This window comes from Bufo bufo, chromosome 8, assembly GCF_905171765.1.
Source record: "Bufo bufo chromosome 8, aBufBuf1.1, whole genome shotgun sequence".
Lineage (NCBI taxonomy): Eukaryota > Metazoa > Chordata > Amphibia > Anura > Bufonidae > Bufo > Bufo bufo.
In genome coordinates this window covers 50,419,597-50,435,625 of record NC_053396.1, presented here as the reverse complement: position 1 = coordinate 50,435,625, position 16,029 = coordinate 50,419,597, and the positions used below count along the sequence as shown (strand labels likewise).

Sequence of the window (16,029 nt, the reverse complement as noted above, 5' to 3'; positions counted from 1 at the left end):
TATGTGCAGAGGAATAGCCTGGGAAAGCTGAGTAACCCGCCCCCGCCCCCGCACTGTCCTCACCTACAAGTCGTTACTTACTTCATTACTGGCGGGGTTGTGGCAATCCAGAGGAATCAGGCGGGAGGCGGAGCTAACATGAGGGAGGCAGGGCTAGCAGGCGGGAGACAGTTAGGAAGATAGACAGGGGCGGGGACTCTCCTCCACTGCGGGCCCCCCTTCCTCACGGGCCCCATAGCAGCTGTGTGGTCTGCCTATATGATAGGTACACCACTGAGCTAATGAATCCATACCCCCTGAGCAAAGGGTACCTGAGATTGTGACTTTGGGGTTTCATAAACTGTAAGCCATACTCATCCAAATTATACCAAATAAAGGCTTGAAATATCTCGCTTTGCATGTAATGAGTCTATCTCATATGTTAGTTTCACCTTTTAAGTTGCATTACTGAAATAAATGAACTTTACACGATATTCAAATTTTTTGAGTTTCACCTGTATAGCATAGTTTATAAATGACTACACTAGCTGTTTTGACACCATCACCAGTATAGAGCAAATCTAAGTTCACGAAGTGGACTTCAATCCGAATTTCAGGGAAAATTTGATTCGCCACAAAGTCAAATTTCTTTGTGCTATGTGGTAATGAATCAATCTTCCCTAAAATGACGGTAAAACTTCATACTCCCCTCATCTATTTGCATGCAAAGAGACTGCCGTGGCCATCTTGATTGAAGATCCCTGGTGAAATTCCGCACTGGATCTTCAATCAAGATGGCTATGCGGGCTCTTCGCGAGCAAATGGATAAGTTGAGTATTTTTATTTATTTTTTATTTTTTACCAGATTAACCACTGACAACCCTCAATGATCATGATGCTGCAATCAGCGATGAATGCGGCATCTGAGGGGTTCAATGACAGGAGCCCGGAACAATGACAGTGTTCCCTGTCATTGTTCCCTGTAATTTGTCACAAAGAGAATTTCTTTGTGAAATTCGGCAAAGTAGCCAAATCTAATTTTTGAGAACTTTGCTCATCTCTAATCATCACAGCCCAGAATTAATTCTAAATGAACAAAGCCTGTTGTCAAATCCCATTCTAATGACCACTTACTACTTTTGACTCATGTGTGGTGAGCTGGTTTGGTGGGTATATGATATGATATGATAGGCTGTCTGCACACATATCCTATGTTGCTCTCATGGGTAAAATGGGCAGTTTATCAGAGTGCATAAAAGGGATAATTATTGGCTTTCAGGCCAAAGGTGACAATATTTCTGACGTTGTCCAATTTGTGAACTATTCGCGTGCAGCTGTGGTGAAAGTGTATCATGAGTGGACCAATGGCAGCATTGAGAGTAGGCGACGTGGAAAATGCGGAGCACCACATGCCATTGATGTGAGAGGTGAACGTCGGCTATGAAGGTGACCATGGGTGGACTGACACGCTACAGCGGATCAGCTCACTGCCAAAATAAACCAGGGTCTACCAGACTTGTGTCTAAAACAACAGTTCAGCGAGCCCTACTGCATATGGGCTCCGAAGGAGACTGATGGTCACTGCTCCTCTGCTAACAAAGCTCTGCATCTGCAGAAAATACTTCAATTTTCACAGCAGTATTGATACTGGACCTCCGCTGATTGACAAAGGTCCGCCTTCTCCGATGAAAAGATGTTTTCTGCTTAATCGAACGGATGGACATTGACGTGTCAGACGAAAAACATCAGAGGTGGTAGCAGCATTATGGTCTGAGGAATGTTTTTGTGACATTCTGTGGGTCCACTCATCCATGTGAAAGGCACTCTCAACCAATTTGGGTATGAATCCATCCTTGCAGATTACATCCACCTAAACATACTGATTGTCTTACCTGGGGCAGTTGGCATCTTCCAGCAAGACAATGTGGCATCTCAAATGGCTAGAAATGTCAGACACTGGTTTGAAAAGCATGATCAAGACTTCCAAGTGTTACCCTGGCCGTCTAATTCCCCAGATTGGAACCAAAGTGAGCATCTGTGGGACCACCTTGATCATCCTGTTTGCTCTATGGATCCTTGCAGCCTCCAGCAGCTGTGGGATGCCCTGCAGTCTGTGTGGCTCCAGATACCTGTGACCACCTCCCAGGACCTTACTGCGTCTCTCCTAGCCCGTCTATCTGCCGCCTGTGGTCACTCTGGATATTAGCTGGTAGTTATAATAATGTAACTCGCTTGTGAATAAATTCTCAGGCCGCGCTGTCAGTTTATACAGAATCTGTCCTTTGTAAGCTATGATGTAATGATTGCACACACAGGGCGTATACGTCATAAACTTGAATAAAGATTACGTGTAAATGAAATATTAGAAAATAGCAGCCATAGAAGGACATGGCATTTTGGGGTAAAACCTTAAAATAAGGAAAAGCACCATAACCTATAATCATTTGCGCAGGAGTAAATAGCTGTGTATTAAAAATAAGAATTATTATGTTTTCTATATAATTATCTCTGTTATCTCTAGCACTGGGAGTCTCCCCAGGAAGAAGAAGGTCTGCTCTGTGCTATTAATGGAGTGAGTCAAGACTTGCAGAAATTATCTGACATCCATTGGATAACACACATCATTAAATCAGCAGTGGAGGTACGGGCAGTCTGGTTTTGGGTATTCACCTGTACATTTAATGTGATTGATTCGATACAAAGTTTACTTCATTAAAGGGGTTGTCTCCAGTGATGGTCAGTTTGCAGTGTTCGCCCGCGAACATATGCGGGCTGACATCTTTTTTCACAAGTCCGGCGAGGCACAGGTAAGCCCTTACCTGTGCCGCGAGCCGGTCTGAAAACAAGTGCAGTCAGTGGGAGCAGGCAGTTCCGAGAACAGCCACCGGGGGCCTTCATCAGGCTGTTCTCGGAAACTGCCTGCTTCCGGTGACCGCATTTGTTTTCAGAGCGGCTCGCGGCACAGGTAAGGGCTTACCTGTGCCTCGCCGGACCTGTGAAAAAATATGGCAGCCCGCATATGTCCGCGGGCGAACAATGCGAACTGGCCATCACTGGTTGTCTCTTCTTAGACATTGGAGGCATATCGTTAGGATAAGCCACCAATGTCAGATAGATGGGGGTCTCACTTCTGGTAAAGCGTGGTAACCACACTTGGGCTCTTCTATCATTTCTATGGGAGTTCTGAAAATAGACTAGTGAGGGCACTTGGCTATTTTCAGAAGTTCCATAGAAATGAATGAAGAGCGCAAGTGTGGTTACCACAGTGCACAGTGCGCTCTCCTTCACTTTTGGGTGGCCCATTCTGTGCTATCAATGTCTGATGTGGCATATACAGTACGTACTGTGGACATCTCAGTTCTTTTGAAAAATTGGACTGGTTTGCATAACATTGTGTGCCAGTTGTATAAATAGCTAGATGGTCCTAAATATGTAGAGGCAAACTTTGCGGGTCCTATAGGGCCTTTGTAGAAAGGAGAACAGCTTGGTTCCATTCTCTTAACTATTGGGGGATGAGAATCTGAGCCAGCCTTCCTGCTCCAGACAAGCAGCAGTATGGGGCAATGGAGAGAACAGGGAGGGGAAAACAGACACCGGCCCATTTGTCATAGGGGTACAAAACCAGCACCATAAGGCTCCATTCACACGTCCGCAAATGGGTCCACATCCGTTCCGCAATTTTGCGGAACGAGTGCGGACCCATTCATTCTCTATGGGGACAGAATGGATGCGGACAGCACACATGTGTGCTGTCCTCATCCGCATTTGCGGAGCGCGGCCCCGATCTTCCGGTCCGCAGCTGCGGACAAGAATAGTAATTTCTATAGAGGGTGCCAGCCGGGTGTGTTGCGGATCCACAACACACCACGGACGTGTGAATGAACCCTAATGGGAGGCTCGTTTTGATCTTTGCCCTGGGGGGCTCCAACTTTTCAATGTTTGTCACTGAAGTAAATAAAAAAATGATGATAGCAATATATTTGATGAACGCATCAACATAGATAAATGTATAGAAAACTAGTTGAGGCTTTATTCAATCATTGGGGTTGTGTCTTTTTTAGGACAAAAGTGAAGTAACTGTATTACACCAATAGATTATCTGACCAATATCTGTCAAATCAGACCAATAGTCAGTGTGTATAACAAAAGATCGTGTGCGTAATAGGCCATCTGACCATTGATTGGTCAGAAAATCTGTCAGATAATCTGTTGGTGTAATATACGCCTTAGGCCGAATGCAAACGGCCGTGTTCCGCGGCCGTGAGCAGTCCGTGGTTTACCGGCCTGGATTCCTGCTGACAGCAGGAGCGCACGGCGTCATTGGTTGCTATGACGCCGTGCGCTTCATGCCGCCGCTGCACTACAGTAATACACTCGTATGATCTGGCACCCCCCCAATACTTTAAAAAAATTGTACCCCCTCACAGTAGTTATGCCCACATTGTGCCCCCTCACAGTAGTTATGCCCTCTCTGTGCCCCTTTCACAGTAATAATCCTCATTGTGCCCCCTTTCAAAGTATTAATCCCCATTGTGTCCCCTTCATAGTAATAATCCCCATTGTGTCCCCTTCATAGTAATAATCCCCATTGTGCCCCCTTTATAGTAATAATGCCCACTGTGCCCCTTCACAGTAATAATTGCCCATTGTGCCCCCTTCACAGTAATAATGCCTATTGTGCCCCCTTCACAGTAATAATGCCCATTGTGCCTCTTCACAGAAATAATGCCTATTGTGCCCCCTTCACAATAGTAATGCCCACTGTGCTAGTAATGCCCTCTGTGCCCCCTCCATAGTAGAAATCCACATTGTGCCCCCTTCACATTAATAATGCCCATTGTACCCCCTTCACAGTAATAATGCCTACTGTGCCCACTTCACGGTAATAATGCCCACTGTGCCCACTTCACAGTAATAATGCCACCTGTGCTCCCTTCATTGTAGTAATGCCCTCTGGCTCTGTGCCCCCTCCATAGTAGAAATGCCCTCTGGCTCTGTGCCCCCTCCATAGTAGAAATGCCAATTGTGCCCCCTTCACATTAGTAATGCCCTCTGTGCCCTCTCCATAGTAGTAATGCCCTCTGTGCCCCCAGCTGTTTGAAGAGAGGGCAGCGCTCATATGAGAGCTGCTTTCTCTATTCTGTTCACCTGCTCGCCGTAGCATTTGCAGTGATGAGCAAGTAAACAGAGCAGAGAAGGCGGTGCTCATACAAAAAAAAATAATAATCAGACAACCCCTTTAAAGACATACTTGGAAAACATTACATACAGCGCTACAGAACATACAGGGTAATACAGCGCCACATACCTCTTACATCCAGTGACTTCTCTTCTCTGATGTAGATATTCTCTTTACTCTTCTTCTCCTGTTTGACCAGACCATCATGGTGACTTCTTTCAGCTGCGCCTCGTCGCTGCAGAGTTTAACAAACAGACATCTTACTTTCCTACTTTTCCATCATCCTCCCACCTTCTCAACACCCCATCCTGCCACCCCCAATACTGTGTCCACTGTGCTCCCCAATACTTTCCTGCAGAAATGCAGTACGCAGCCCTGCAGGGTGAGCGATGGTGAGGTCACGGTTAATAGGCAAAACGAGGGTTGCTCTTGGTTACTCACAGTTTTTATAGAAGACCCTGGGCAGGCGTACAGCAGTGATGGAGAGGCTGGCACATGGATCCTTTGGGGCACTCTCTGTGTATAGGGACCAGGCCAGGTGGTAGGTGAGGTGCCCTAGGTGTTGTAGGTTTAGTGTGCCTGTGGCAAGATCCCTTAAAGTTCGTGACGCCAGTGCCGGTAACGGTGGCACACTGATTTCTTGCAGTAATAAGTGAGGAACACACGTTGCAGTGAACCAAAACTTCCTTTTACTGAAAGAGTTAACTATTTACAGTCTTTGGTCAGTTCCACATGTACAAGATAGTGACAGGCAGGCTTTACATCCAATGGCAGGCACAATGTTCTTGCAAGATACTCAGAGGGAATAACACTTACAGATCAGGCTGCACTTTTCCTCAGAATCCTGTCTGTCTTTATCCCAAGGCCCGTATGCCCTATTGCTAGCTTTATCCTTGGTTAGGGTAAACTTCCTCTCGTATATGACTCCTTGCTTTGAATAAATCATTCTGCCTTCAGCTCTCTGTTTGGCTGGAAACAAACTTGGCTCTGCACTGTACTCTTGTTGGAACTCAGTTTCTCAGGAGGCAGGCTCTTCTCCTGGTGGCAAACTAGAAGCCTGGGCTATCTAGCTGCATGTCAGAAGCTGACCCTCAGCTACTCTCTGGCTAAGGTGGCTCTTGGCTTCTGAACACTCAACTCTCTCTTCCCTGTCTGGGCCTAACTATTTATATAAGGGGTTCCCTAGCTTCCTCTACAGTCTAGGAGGAGGAATTACACCCCTAATAGGCCTGGTACTCAGGAGATAACATAAATAACATGCCAATTTACAAAGTACATTAAAATGACATATAAAATACAATGACCATGTTCCACAGGAGGTGGAGAACAAACGTGACCCAATTGACCCTTGTGTAGTGCCCACATTTACCTAGTGAGACACTACAGAAACAGTCCCCCTGAAAATACTGGTACCACACAAAAAAAACACCTTCCTTTCAGATCAGACCCCATATAAAACCCTAAATGAGATCCCCGAATCTCAGACCAAACCCCCTTTAGACCTCTATGTCAGACCCCATATAAGACCCCAGTTTTAAACCTCAGATCAGACCCCCATTAGACCTCCATGTAAGACCCTGACCTGATATCAGACCTCAGATAAGACCCCCATATAAGACACCCATTAGACCTCCAGACCCACATATCAGACCTCAGACCAGACCCCCATATCAGACCTCCAGGCCCCCATTAGACCTCCAGACCCCCATATCTGACCCCCATTAGACCTCCAGACCCCAAATCAGACCCCCATTAGACTTCCAGAACCCCCAGTCAGACCTTCAGACCTCCATTAGACCTCTAGACCCCCAAGTCAGACCTCCAGACCCCCAATAAGACCCCCATTTGACCTCTAGCCCCCCCCCCCCCCCCAAGTCAGACCTCCAGACCCCCAATCAGACCCCTATTAGACCTCCAGACCCCCATTATACCTCCAGATTCCCAATTACACCCCCATTAGGCCTCGAAACCCCCAATCACACCCCCATTAGACCTCCAGACCACCAGTCATACTTTCAGACCTCCTGACCCCCCAGTCAGACCTCCTGAGCCCCCCAGTCAGACCTCCTGAGCCCCATAGACCGCTCCAGATCCCCATTGGACCTCTCCAGACCCCCCATTAAAGGGGTTCTGCATTTTTTTTTAATTGATGATCTATCCTCTGGATAGATCATCATAATAACATAGAAACATAGAATGTGTCGGCAGATAAGAACCATTTGGCCCATCTAGTCTGCCCAATATATCTGAATCCTATTAATAGTCCCTGGCCCTATCTTATATGAAGGATAGCCTTATGCCTATCCCATGCATGCTTAAACTCCTTCACTGTATTTGCAGCTACCACTTCTGCAGGAAGGCTATTCCATGCATCCACTACTCTCTCAGTACAGTAATACTTCCTTATATTACTTTTAAACCTATGCCCCTCTAATTTTAAACTGTGTCCTCTTGTGGTAGTTTTTCTTCTTTTAAATATGCTCTCCTCTTTTACCGAGTTGATTCCCTTTATGTATTTAAAAGTTTCTATCATATCCCCTCTGTCTCGTCTTTCTTCCAAGCTATACATATTAAGGTCCTTTAACCTTTCCTGGTAAGTTTTATCCTACAATCCATGTACTAGTTTAGTAGCTCTTCTCTGAACTCTCTCTAGAGTATCTATATCCTTCTGGAGATATGGCCTCCAGTACTGCGCACAATACTCCAAGTGAGGTCTCACCAGTGTTCTGTACAGCGGCATAAGCACTTCACTCTTTCTACTGCTTATACCTCTCCCTATACATCCAAGCATTCTGCTGGCATTTCGTGCTGCCCTATTACATTGTCTTCCCACCTTTAAGTCTTCTGAAATAATTACTCCTAAATCCCTTTCCTCAGATACTGAGGTCAGGACTGTGTCAAATATTCTATATTCTGCCCTTGGGTTTTTACGCCCCAGGTGCATTATCTTGCACTTATCCACATTAAATTTCAGTTGCCAGAGTTCTGACCATTCTTCTAGTTTTCCTAAATCCTTTTCCATTTGGCGTTTCCCTCCAGGAACATCAACCCTGTTACATATCTTTGTGTCATCAGCAAAAAGACAAACCTTACCATCGAGGCCTTTTGCAATATCACTTATGAAGATATTAAACAAAATTGGTCCCAGTACAGATCCCTGTGGAACCCCACTGGTAACATGACCTTGTTTTGAATGTTCTCCATTGACTACAACCCTCTGTTGTCTGTCACTCAGCCACTGCCTAATCGACTCAACAATATGGGAGTCCATGCTCAATGACTGCAGTTTATTGATAAGTCTTCTATGTGGGATAGTGTCAAAAGCCTTACTAAAATCTAGATATGCGATGTCTACTGCACCTCCACCGTCTATTATTTTAGTCACCCAGTCAAAAAAATCTATAAGATTTGTTTGACATGATCTCCCTGAAGTAAACCCATGTTGTTTTTCATCTTGCAATCCATGGGATTTTAGATGTTCCACAATCCTATCCTTTAATAGGGTTTCCATTAATTTGCCTGCTATTGATGTCAGACTCACTGGTCTATAGTTGCTCGATTCCTCCCTACTACCTTTCTTGTGAATGGGCACGACATTTGCCAATTTCCAATCTTCCGGGACGACTCCTGTTACTAATGATTGGTTAAATAAATCTGTTAACGGTTTTGCCAGCTCACCACTAAGCTCTTTTAATAATTTTGGGTGTATCTCATCAGGCCCCTGTGACTTATTTGTCTTCACTTTAGACAGCAAACTTAGAACATCTTCCTCTGTAAAGACACATGCATCAAACGATTTATTAGTCATCCTTTCTAGTGGAGGTCATTCTCCTTCTTTTTCTTTTGTAAAAACTGAACAGAAGTATTCATTAAGGCAGTCGGCTAGCCCTTTATTCTCTTCTACATACCTTCCGTCCTTTGTTTTTAATTTAGTTATTCCTTGTTTTAATCAGCATCTGATTGGCGGGGGTCCGACACCCGGGACCCCTGCCGATCACCTGTTCGAGAAGGCGCTGGCGCTGTTTGCTGCAGGCCCAGTGATGTCACGACTGTTCACTTAAATGGAGCTTAGTCCTGCCCAGGCCATTGATACTAGTCGTGACGTCACTGGACCTGCGGTAAACAGCGAGAAGGCCGCCACACTACTGCCAGCGACGCTGCCTTCTCAAACAGCTGATCGGCAGGGGTCCTGGGTGTCGGACCCCCACCGATCAGATGCTGATGATCTATCCAGAGGATAGATCATCAGTTAAAAAAAACTTCAGAACCCCTCTAAACCTCCATATCAGACCTCAGATCAGACTGTAAAATAATAAAGTCACTTACCTCTCCTGTCCCAACTCTCCCTGTCCTGGCTGTCTTCTCTTCTCAGGGCCCGCGCTGCAGTCACCTGACCTTCTGCAGCGTCAGGTCAGAGTGCGCTCTGTACGTTCTGACGCTGCAGGCAGCCAGGACACAGCAGCGTGGGCCCTGAGAAGAGCAAGCAGGAGGAGCAGTAAGTACTGGACAGCGCTCACAGGGCTTCTCTCCCCCTCCTCCTGCAGACTAGTGAGGGCTTCCATTATGGAAGCGCTCACTAGTATTCCCTTTATAAGATGCACTGCATCTTATAAAGGGAAAAGCAATGAGCGCTTCCATCTGTATTGAAGGAAGTGCTCATTGCTTCTGTTCTGGCACCCCCATGAGAGCGCTGAGAGCCGGCACCTGGGGCGGACCGCACCCCCCTGGGCACGCCACTGTTAGTAGCGCATTTAGTAGTATCTATGTTTTCAATGGCTTTAAGGAGTGTTTCACTATGAGTAGCCCAAGTGTACAACTACAATAGTATTGCTAATATTATTATTCTCCAAGAATGTATTTGGAGAGTGTTGAAATTAATACTTCTCACAGTATTAGAATCACTGTAATATACAAGGATGGTTCTGTAGTGATTGTATTATAATAAAGATCCCAGTAGTATTGCTTCACTGGGATATTGTCATTATTCCTTGACGGTGTACCTTGACAAAGCCGCTGGTGTGCCGAAACATGTCGGGGTGGAGGGGCACGATTGTTTTAACTAGAGATGAGCGAATCAAAGTTGACGAAGTGGAATTCGATCCGAATTTCCGGAAAAATTGGATTTTCCCCCTGGATTAACTTCTGAGCTTCTCTTGCTCAGGGACCTCAGGCAGGCTAGCCTGAGCTACTTAGCCTCCTGGATTAGACTGAACTAACTCTTTCCTGTCTGGGCCTAACTATATAAACTAGGGGGTTCCCTAGCTCCCTCTACTGCCTAGGAGGAGGAACTACACCCCTAACAGGCCTGGTACACAGGAAATAACATTAAATTATACATTACAATGCAATATAAATTACCAGAACCATGTTCCACAGGAGGTGGAGAACAACGTGACCCAATTGACCATTGAGTAGTGCCCACCCTTACGTAGTGGGACACTACAAGAGCAAGGAGAGGCTGGTGCTGCTACTAGGGGGTCATACTATGGTGGAGTAATAAAGCCCACCATAATGCCCCCAGTAGAAATAATTCTCCTTATAATGTGACAGTGCAAAAAATACCCCTTGTAATGCCCCCAGTTGAGCTAATGTCCCCATAGTGCCCCCATAATGTGCCAGTATAAAATACCCCTATACAGTGCCCCCATTGTGCTCCTCTCCCCCCTTCCTTCTAGTACCAGTATAAAATGCCCCAGTAGATGCCCTCAGTGTCCCCCTTAATTTGCAAGTATAAAATACCCCTTCTTAGTGCCTCCCGTAGATGACCCCATAGTACTCCTCTCCCCCCTTCCCCATAGTGCCCACCATAATGTGTCCCAGTATAAAATTCTACTGTACAGAGCCCCCATATAAAATACCCCTTCTTTGTGGCCTCAGTAGATGCCCCTATAGTGCCCCCAATAATGTGCCAGTAACGAGAGCAACCCCCCCAATCATGTGCCAGTAATAACGGCCTCCCATCATGTGCCAGTAATAAGAGCCCCCCCATCATGTGCCAGTAATAACAGCCCCCCCAATGTGCCAGTAATAACACCCAACCAATGTGCCAGTAATAACATCCCTTTACACGACCAAAGTAGAGGGTTTGATCAAACCGATGCTATTATAGTGAGCTAAACCCTTTAATCCAATGAAAATTCACAATAGTGGGTTGCTAAATTAATACTTAACATTTATTAGTATCAAAAGTTAAAATGATAGGCCCTTAGTATATAGATAAAAAACTAGACTGAGTGCAATTAGGATACTACATACAACTCTCCGCTGGCAGATGCCAATCCAGAGAGAGGGGTATGGACCAAAAAATAAGAAGGGATAGATATAAAGATAGTTTGAGAAGAAAGGATGCGCAGTAAGAGGGACACACTGCTGGGTCAATAACCCTAGAGGTCCCTTACCCTGACTCCCCAACACTCTGTATAATCTATCACAGACCCTAGATGGCCCTGCCTAGACATGGACTGCCCAGCTTTGTCCGAAAGATAGAGTGTGGTCCCTGTAACTAGGGGAAAACAGTCTAGATGAGAGAAAGGAGGGCAGTGTAGACTGACAAACAAAACATGTAACGACCTATAATTGAGCAATTTGGCTGTAACTATAGGTATGATGCTCAGGAATCGATGATAAGTCCCAAGTAAATTAGAAAAATGTCCCGACGCGTTTCCTTGAAGGTTAGCAAATCTTCAGGGGACTGAAACCTTTAATTGTATCGGTCACTAAGTTGGCTGAATTATAAATGTCACATTCAGTCAGCTATGTCAAGTTCTGCAGAAGGTAGCTCTCAAATATCAAAGATATAGCCACACAGATAGTATACAGAAATCTTGTCTTTTTACCAAAGAAGACTCAAGAGACCCCCTGTGTATCCACCTATTGCAGGGTCACAGGCTCAAAAAACATTCAAGTAAAGGGGTCTCGAGTCACTCCAGTTCAAATGACTAAAACAAGCCAGTGACCACCTGTTCCAGGATCACTAGTTCAGTTCATCAATCATACACAATATATCCAGAGACTAACTGTTCAAAAGTCACTTGAGAAGTGCAGTGTATCAATTAGACCACCAATAAAGCTAAAGTCCAGATGTAAGACAATATATGTAGCCTGGTTTACACTCAAAGAGATGCTGAAAGTAGCTGGCTCTCCAGTGTTGAAGCGGCTTTACTGGTGTAGTATAATACCCCAGCAGGTAATCATAGGCCGTTCAACACAGTGTGCCAAGAAGCGCTGTGCAACAAATGATATTTAATCACACAGTCAGCAGAGTACTTTGCCTAAAGGCACTGTGCAACATTGATATTTGATCACCCAGTCAGCAGAGTACTTATCTGTACAGTCATAGTGCTCCGACTGTCCATAGAGAGGTGCGGGTGTCACTCCTTGGCATTCCGCGTATGGCAGCTGCACCGAGGGTGAGTTCGCGGCTCATTTAAAAAGGCCGCCTCGTACCGCCCATTCTCCGCCCAGTGATCACGTCAGCTGATTGGGTCACGTGACAACAGCACATGAATATTTGCCGATCAGATGACCCGGCAGTGGTGAGAGGCGCTTGGCAAATCATGCTGTCATGGCAACCACACACGCGACAGCTATCTCCACACACTGGAGGCCTCGATCGCTCAGCTGTCAATCCAGCGGTCGCCATGGCCATAGCGCCGCCCCACTCACGCAGGATTATTAGCGTCACAGAGGGCGGATTTGTTTCAATGTGTCAGTGAAGCAAGCAGGCTAAGCAGCTCCACCTGGCACACTAAACAGTAGAAACATATCTAAGGGATCAATGATGTCATTGATCACCAGATAGTAACATAGAGCTTATATGGTTGGATATTAATAATAATAACTGCGTCAGTATTAGCTATGGAATGCTTCCACAAATCAAAACAGCAATGACAACAAGCCAAAGGCGAGAGGGAGGGATGAGACAGGTAGGCGTTGTTTAAAATACAGATGAGTAGTACATGGTGGTATCTATAAGATTGAGGCCTAGGGATCAATGTAGCTATTGAATGACAATTGTTCATTCAGTCCCAAAGGAGCCACAGTCTGCAATTGAAAGATCCACCAAGTCTCCCTCTGTAAAATCCTCCTGTCCCAGTCTCCCCCCCGTCTTGGCCTGTGAACCATCTCTATTCCCATAAATTTGAGGCCAGATGTGTCGCCCCCATGTATAGTATTAATATGTGTGGCTATGGGTGTATCCCTGTCATTTCTGACGTCACCCAGATGTTCCCCAACCCGTCGACGGAGTTCACGGGTGGTTTTGCCCACATATTCAAGGCCACAAATGCAGTTGGCTTTATATATCACGCCCCTTGTGCGGCAGTTCACAAAATGTCTAACCTGGTACTCAGTACCAGTGACATTACTACAAAAAGAGCGTCCCTGTGTAATGTGAGGGCACGCCACGCAGCCACTACAGCGAAAACTCCCAATAGGAGGCCGAAGCCAGGTTTCTCTCACCTCCTGGTTCTCGCTGAAGTGGCTGCGGACCAGCCGGTCCTTAAGGCTCAAACCCCTACGATATGTGACCTGTGCTGTCTCGGAGACCGCATGTTTTATTTCAGGGTCAAGTAGGAGGACCTCCCAGTGGTTCCTAAGAATCTGTTTCACTTCATTTGAAGCGCCATCAAACGTGCCTATCAGGCGTATCAGACCACTGGTTGTTGTTTTCGGTTTAGGGTATAATAGTTCATCCCTATTACTATTACAGGCCCTCCTATAGGCTGATCTCAGGACAACATCAGGATACCCCCTCTCACGAAACCTACACCGCAAATCCCCGGCCTGTTTTTTGAAGTCATGCCAGGTGGAACAGTTCCTCCTGATGCGTAGGTACTGTCCCACCGGTATCCCTCTCTTTAGGGGTTGTGGATGATGACTCGTCCAATGTAGCAGTGCATTCGTTGAGGTGGGTTTCCTGAATGTTTTAGTTTGTAACATGTTGTCCTTATCCCTTGATATCTCTATATCAAGAAAGGGCAAGGTGTTACTTTTATATTCAAAGGTGAATTTCATATTGATAGAGTTAACATTAAGTTCTTTAATGAATGCAATAAATTCACTCTCCTTGCCCTTCCAGACGACAAAAATGTCGTCTATGAATCTGGCCCAAGTCAAAACACATGGGATATAGTTACTCGGTGCATCGCTGAATACCAGGGTCCGTTTCCACCAGCCCAGGAACAAATTGGCATACGATGGGGCACAAGAACTCCCCATCGCGGTGCCCCAGAGCTGGTGGTAAAGAACCCTGTCGAACAAAAAGAAATTTCTTGTCAGGACAAAATTCAATAAGCATAAAACAAATGAATTATGCAAATGGAACTGACGTCCCCTTGTGTTTAAGAATGTTTCTACTGCCCTCATACCTAAGACATGGGGTATTGAGGAGTATAGGGCCTCCACATCAATTGAGGCCAAAGATGTACCCTCCTCCATGGATATCCCCTCAAGCCGACCCAAGGGTACATCTTTGGCCTCAATCATGTGATTGATGAACTGAACTAGTGATCCTGGAACAGGTGGTCACTGGCTTGTTTTAGTCATTTGAACCGGAGTGACTCGAGACCCCTTTACTTGAATGTTTTTTGAGCCTGTGACACAGGGGGTCTCTTGAGTCTTCTTTGGTAAAAAGACAAGATTTCTGTATACTATCTGTGTGGCTATATCTTTGATATTTGAGAGCTACCTTCTGCAGAACTTGACATAGCTGACTGAATGTGACATTTATAATTCAGCCAACTTAGTGACCGATACATCTAAAGGTTTCAGTCTCCTGAAGATTTGCTAACCTTCAAGGAAACGCGTCGGGACATTTTTCTAATTTACTTGGGACTTATCATCGATTCCTGAGCATCATACCTATAGTTACAGCCAAATTGCTCAATTATAGGTCGTTACATGTTTTGTTTGTCAGTCTACACTGCCCTCCTTTCTCTCATCTAGACTGTTTTCCCCTAGTTACAGGGACCACACTCTATCTTTCGGACAAAGCTGGGCAGTCCATGTCTAGGCAGGGCCATCTAGGGTCTGTGATAGATTATACAGAGTGTTGGGGAGTCAGGGTAAGGGACCTCTAGGGTTATCGACCCATCAGTGTGTCCCTCTTACTGCGCATCCTTTCTTCTCAAACTATCTTTTATATCTATCCCTTCTTATTTTTTGGTCCATACCCCTCTCTCTGGATTTGCATCTGCCAGCGGAGAGTTGTATGTAGTATCCTAATTGCACTCAGTCTAGTTTTTTATCTATATACTAAAGGCCTATCATTTTAACTTTTGATACTAATAAATGTTAAGTATTAATTTAGCAACCCACTATTGTGAATTTTCAGTAATAACATCCCCCCAATCATGTGCCAGTAATAACAGCCACCGCATCATGTGCCAGTAATAACAGCCCCCCCCCATCATGTGCCAGTAATAACAGCCCCCCATCACGTGCCAGTAATAACAGCCCCCCATCACGTGCCAGTAATAGCCCCCATCATGTGCCAGTAATAACAGCCCCCCCATCATGTGCCAGTAATAGCCTCCCCCACATGTGCCAGTAATAACAGCCCCCCAATGTGCCAGTAATAACAGCCCCCCTATCATGTGCCAGTAATAACAGCCCCCCATCATGTGCCAGTAATAACAGCCCCCCCATCATGTGCCAGTAATAACAGCCCCCCATCATGTGCCAGTAATAACAGCCCCCCATTATGTGCCAGTAATAACAGCCCCCCCCATCATGTGCCAGTAATAACAGTCCCCCCATCATGTGCCAGTAATAACAGCCCCCCCATCATGTGCCAGTAATAACAGCCCCCCCATCATGTGCCAGTAATAACAGCCCCCCATCATGTGCCAGTAATAACAGCCCCCCATCAT

At 45.7% G+C, this 16,029-nt stretch overlaps 1 protein-coding gene across 4 annotated transcripts in view; it reads left to right on the top strand.

Moving 5' to 3' along the window:
• DGKK (diacylglycerol kinase kappa) overlaps nt 1-16,029 on the top strand; it is a 345,826-nt gene that overhangs the window by 315,850 nt on the left and 13,947 nt on the right. For all 4 annotated transcript variants that reach the window (XM_040405534.1, XM_040405535.1, XM_040405533.1 and 1 more), the window contains one exon: nt 2,501-2,620. In XM_040405534.1, the coding sequence (XP_040261468.1) occupies nt 2,501-2,620 (120 nt within the window). The remainder of the gene's footprint in view (nt 1-2,500; nt 2,621-16,029) is intronic.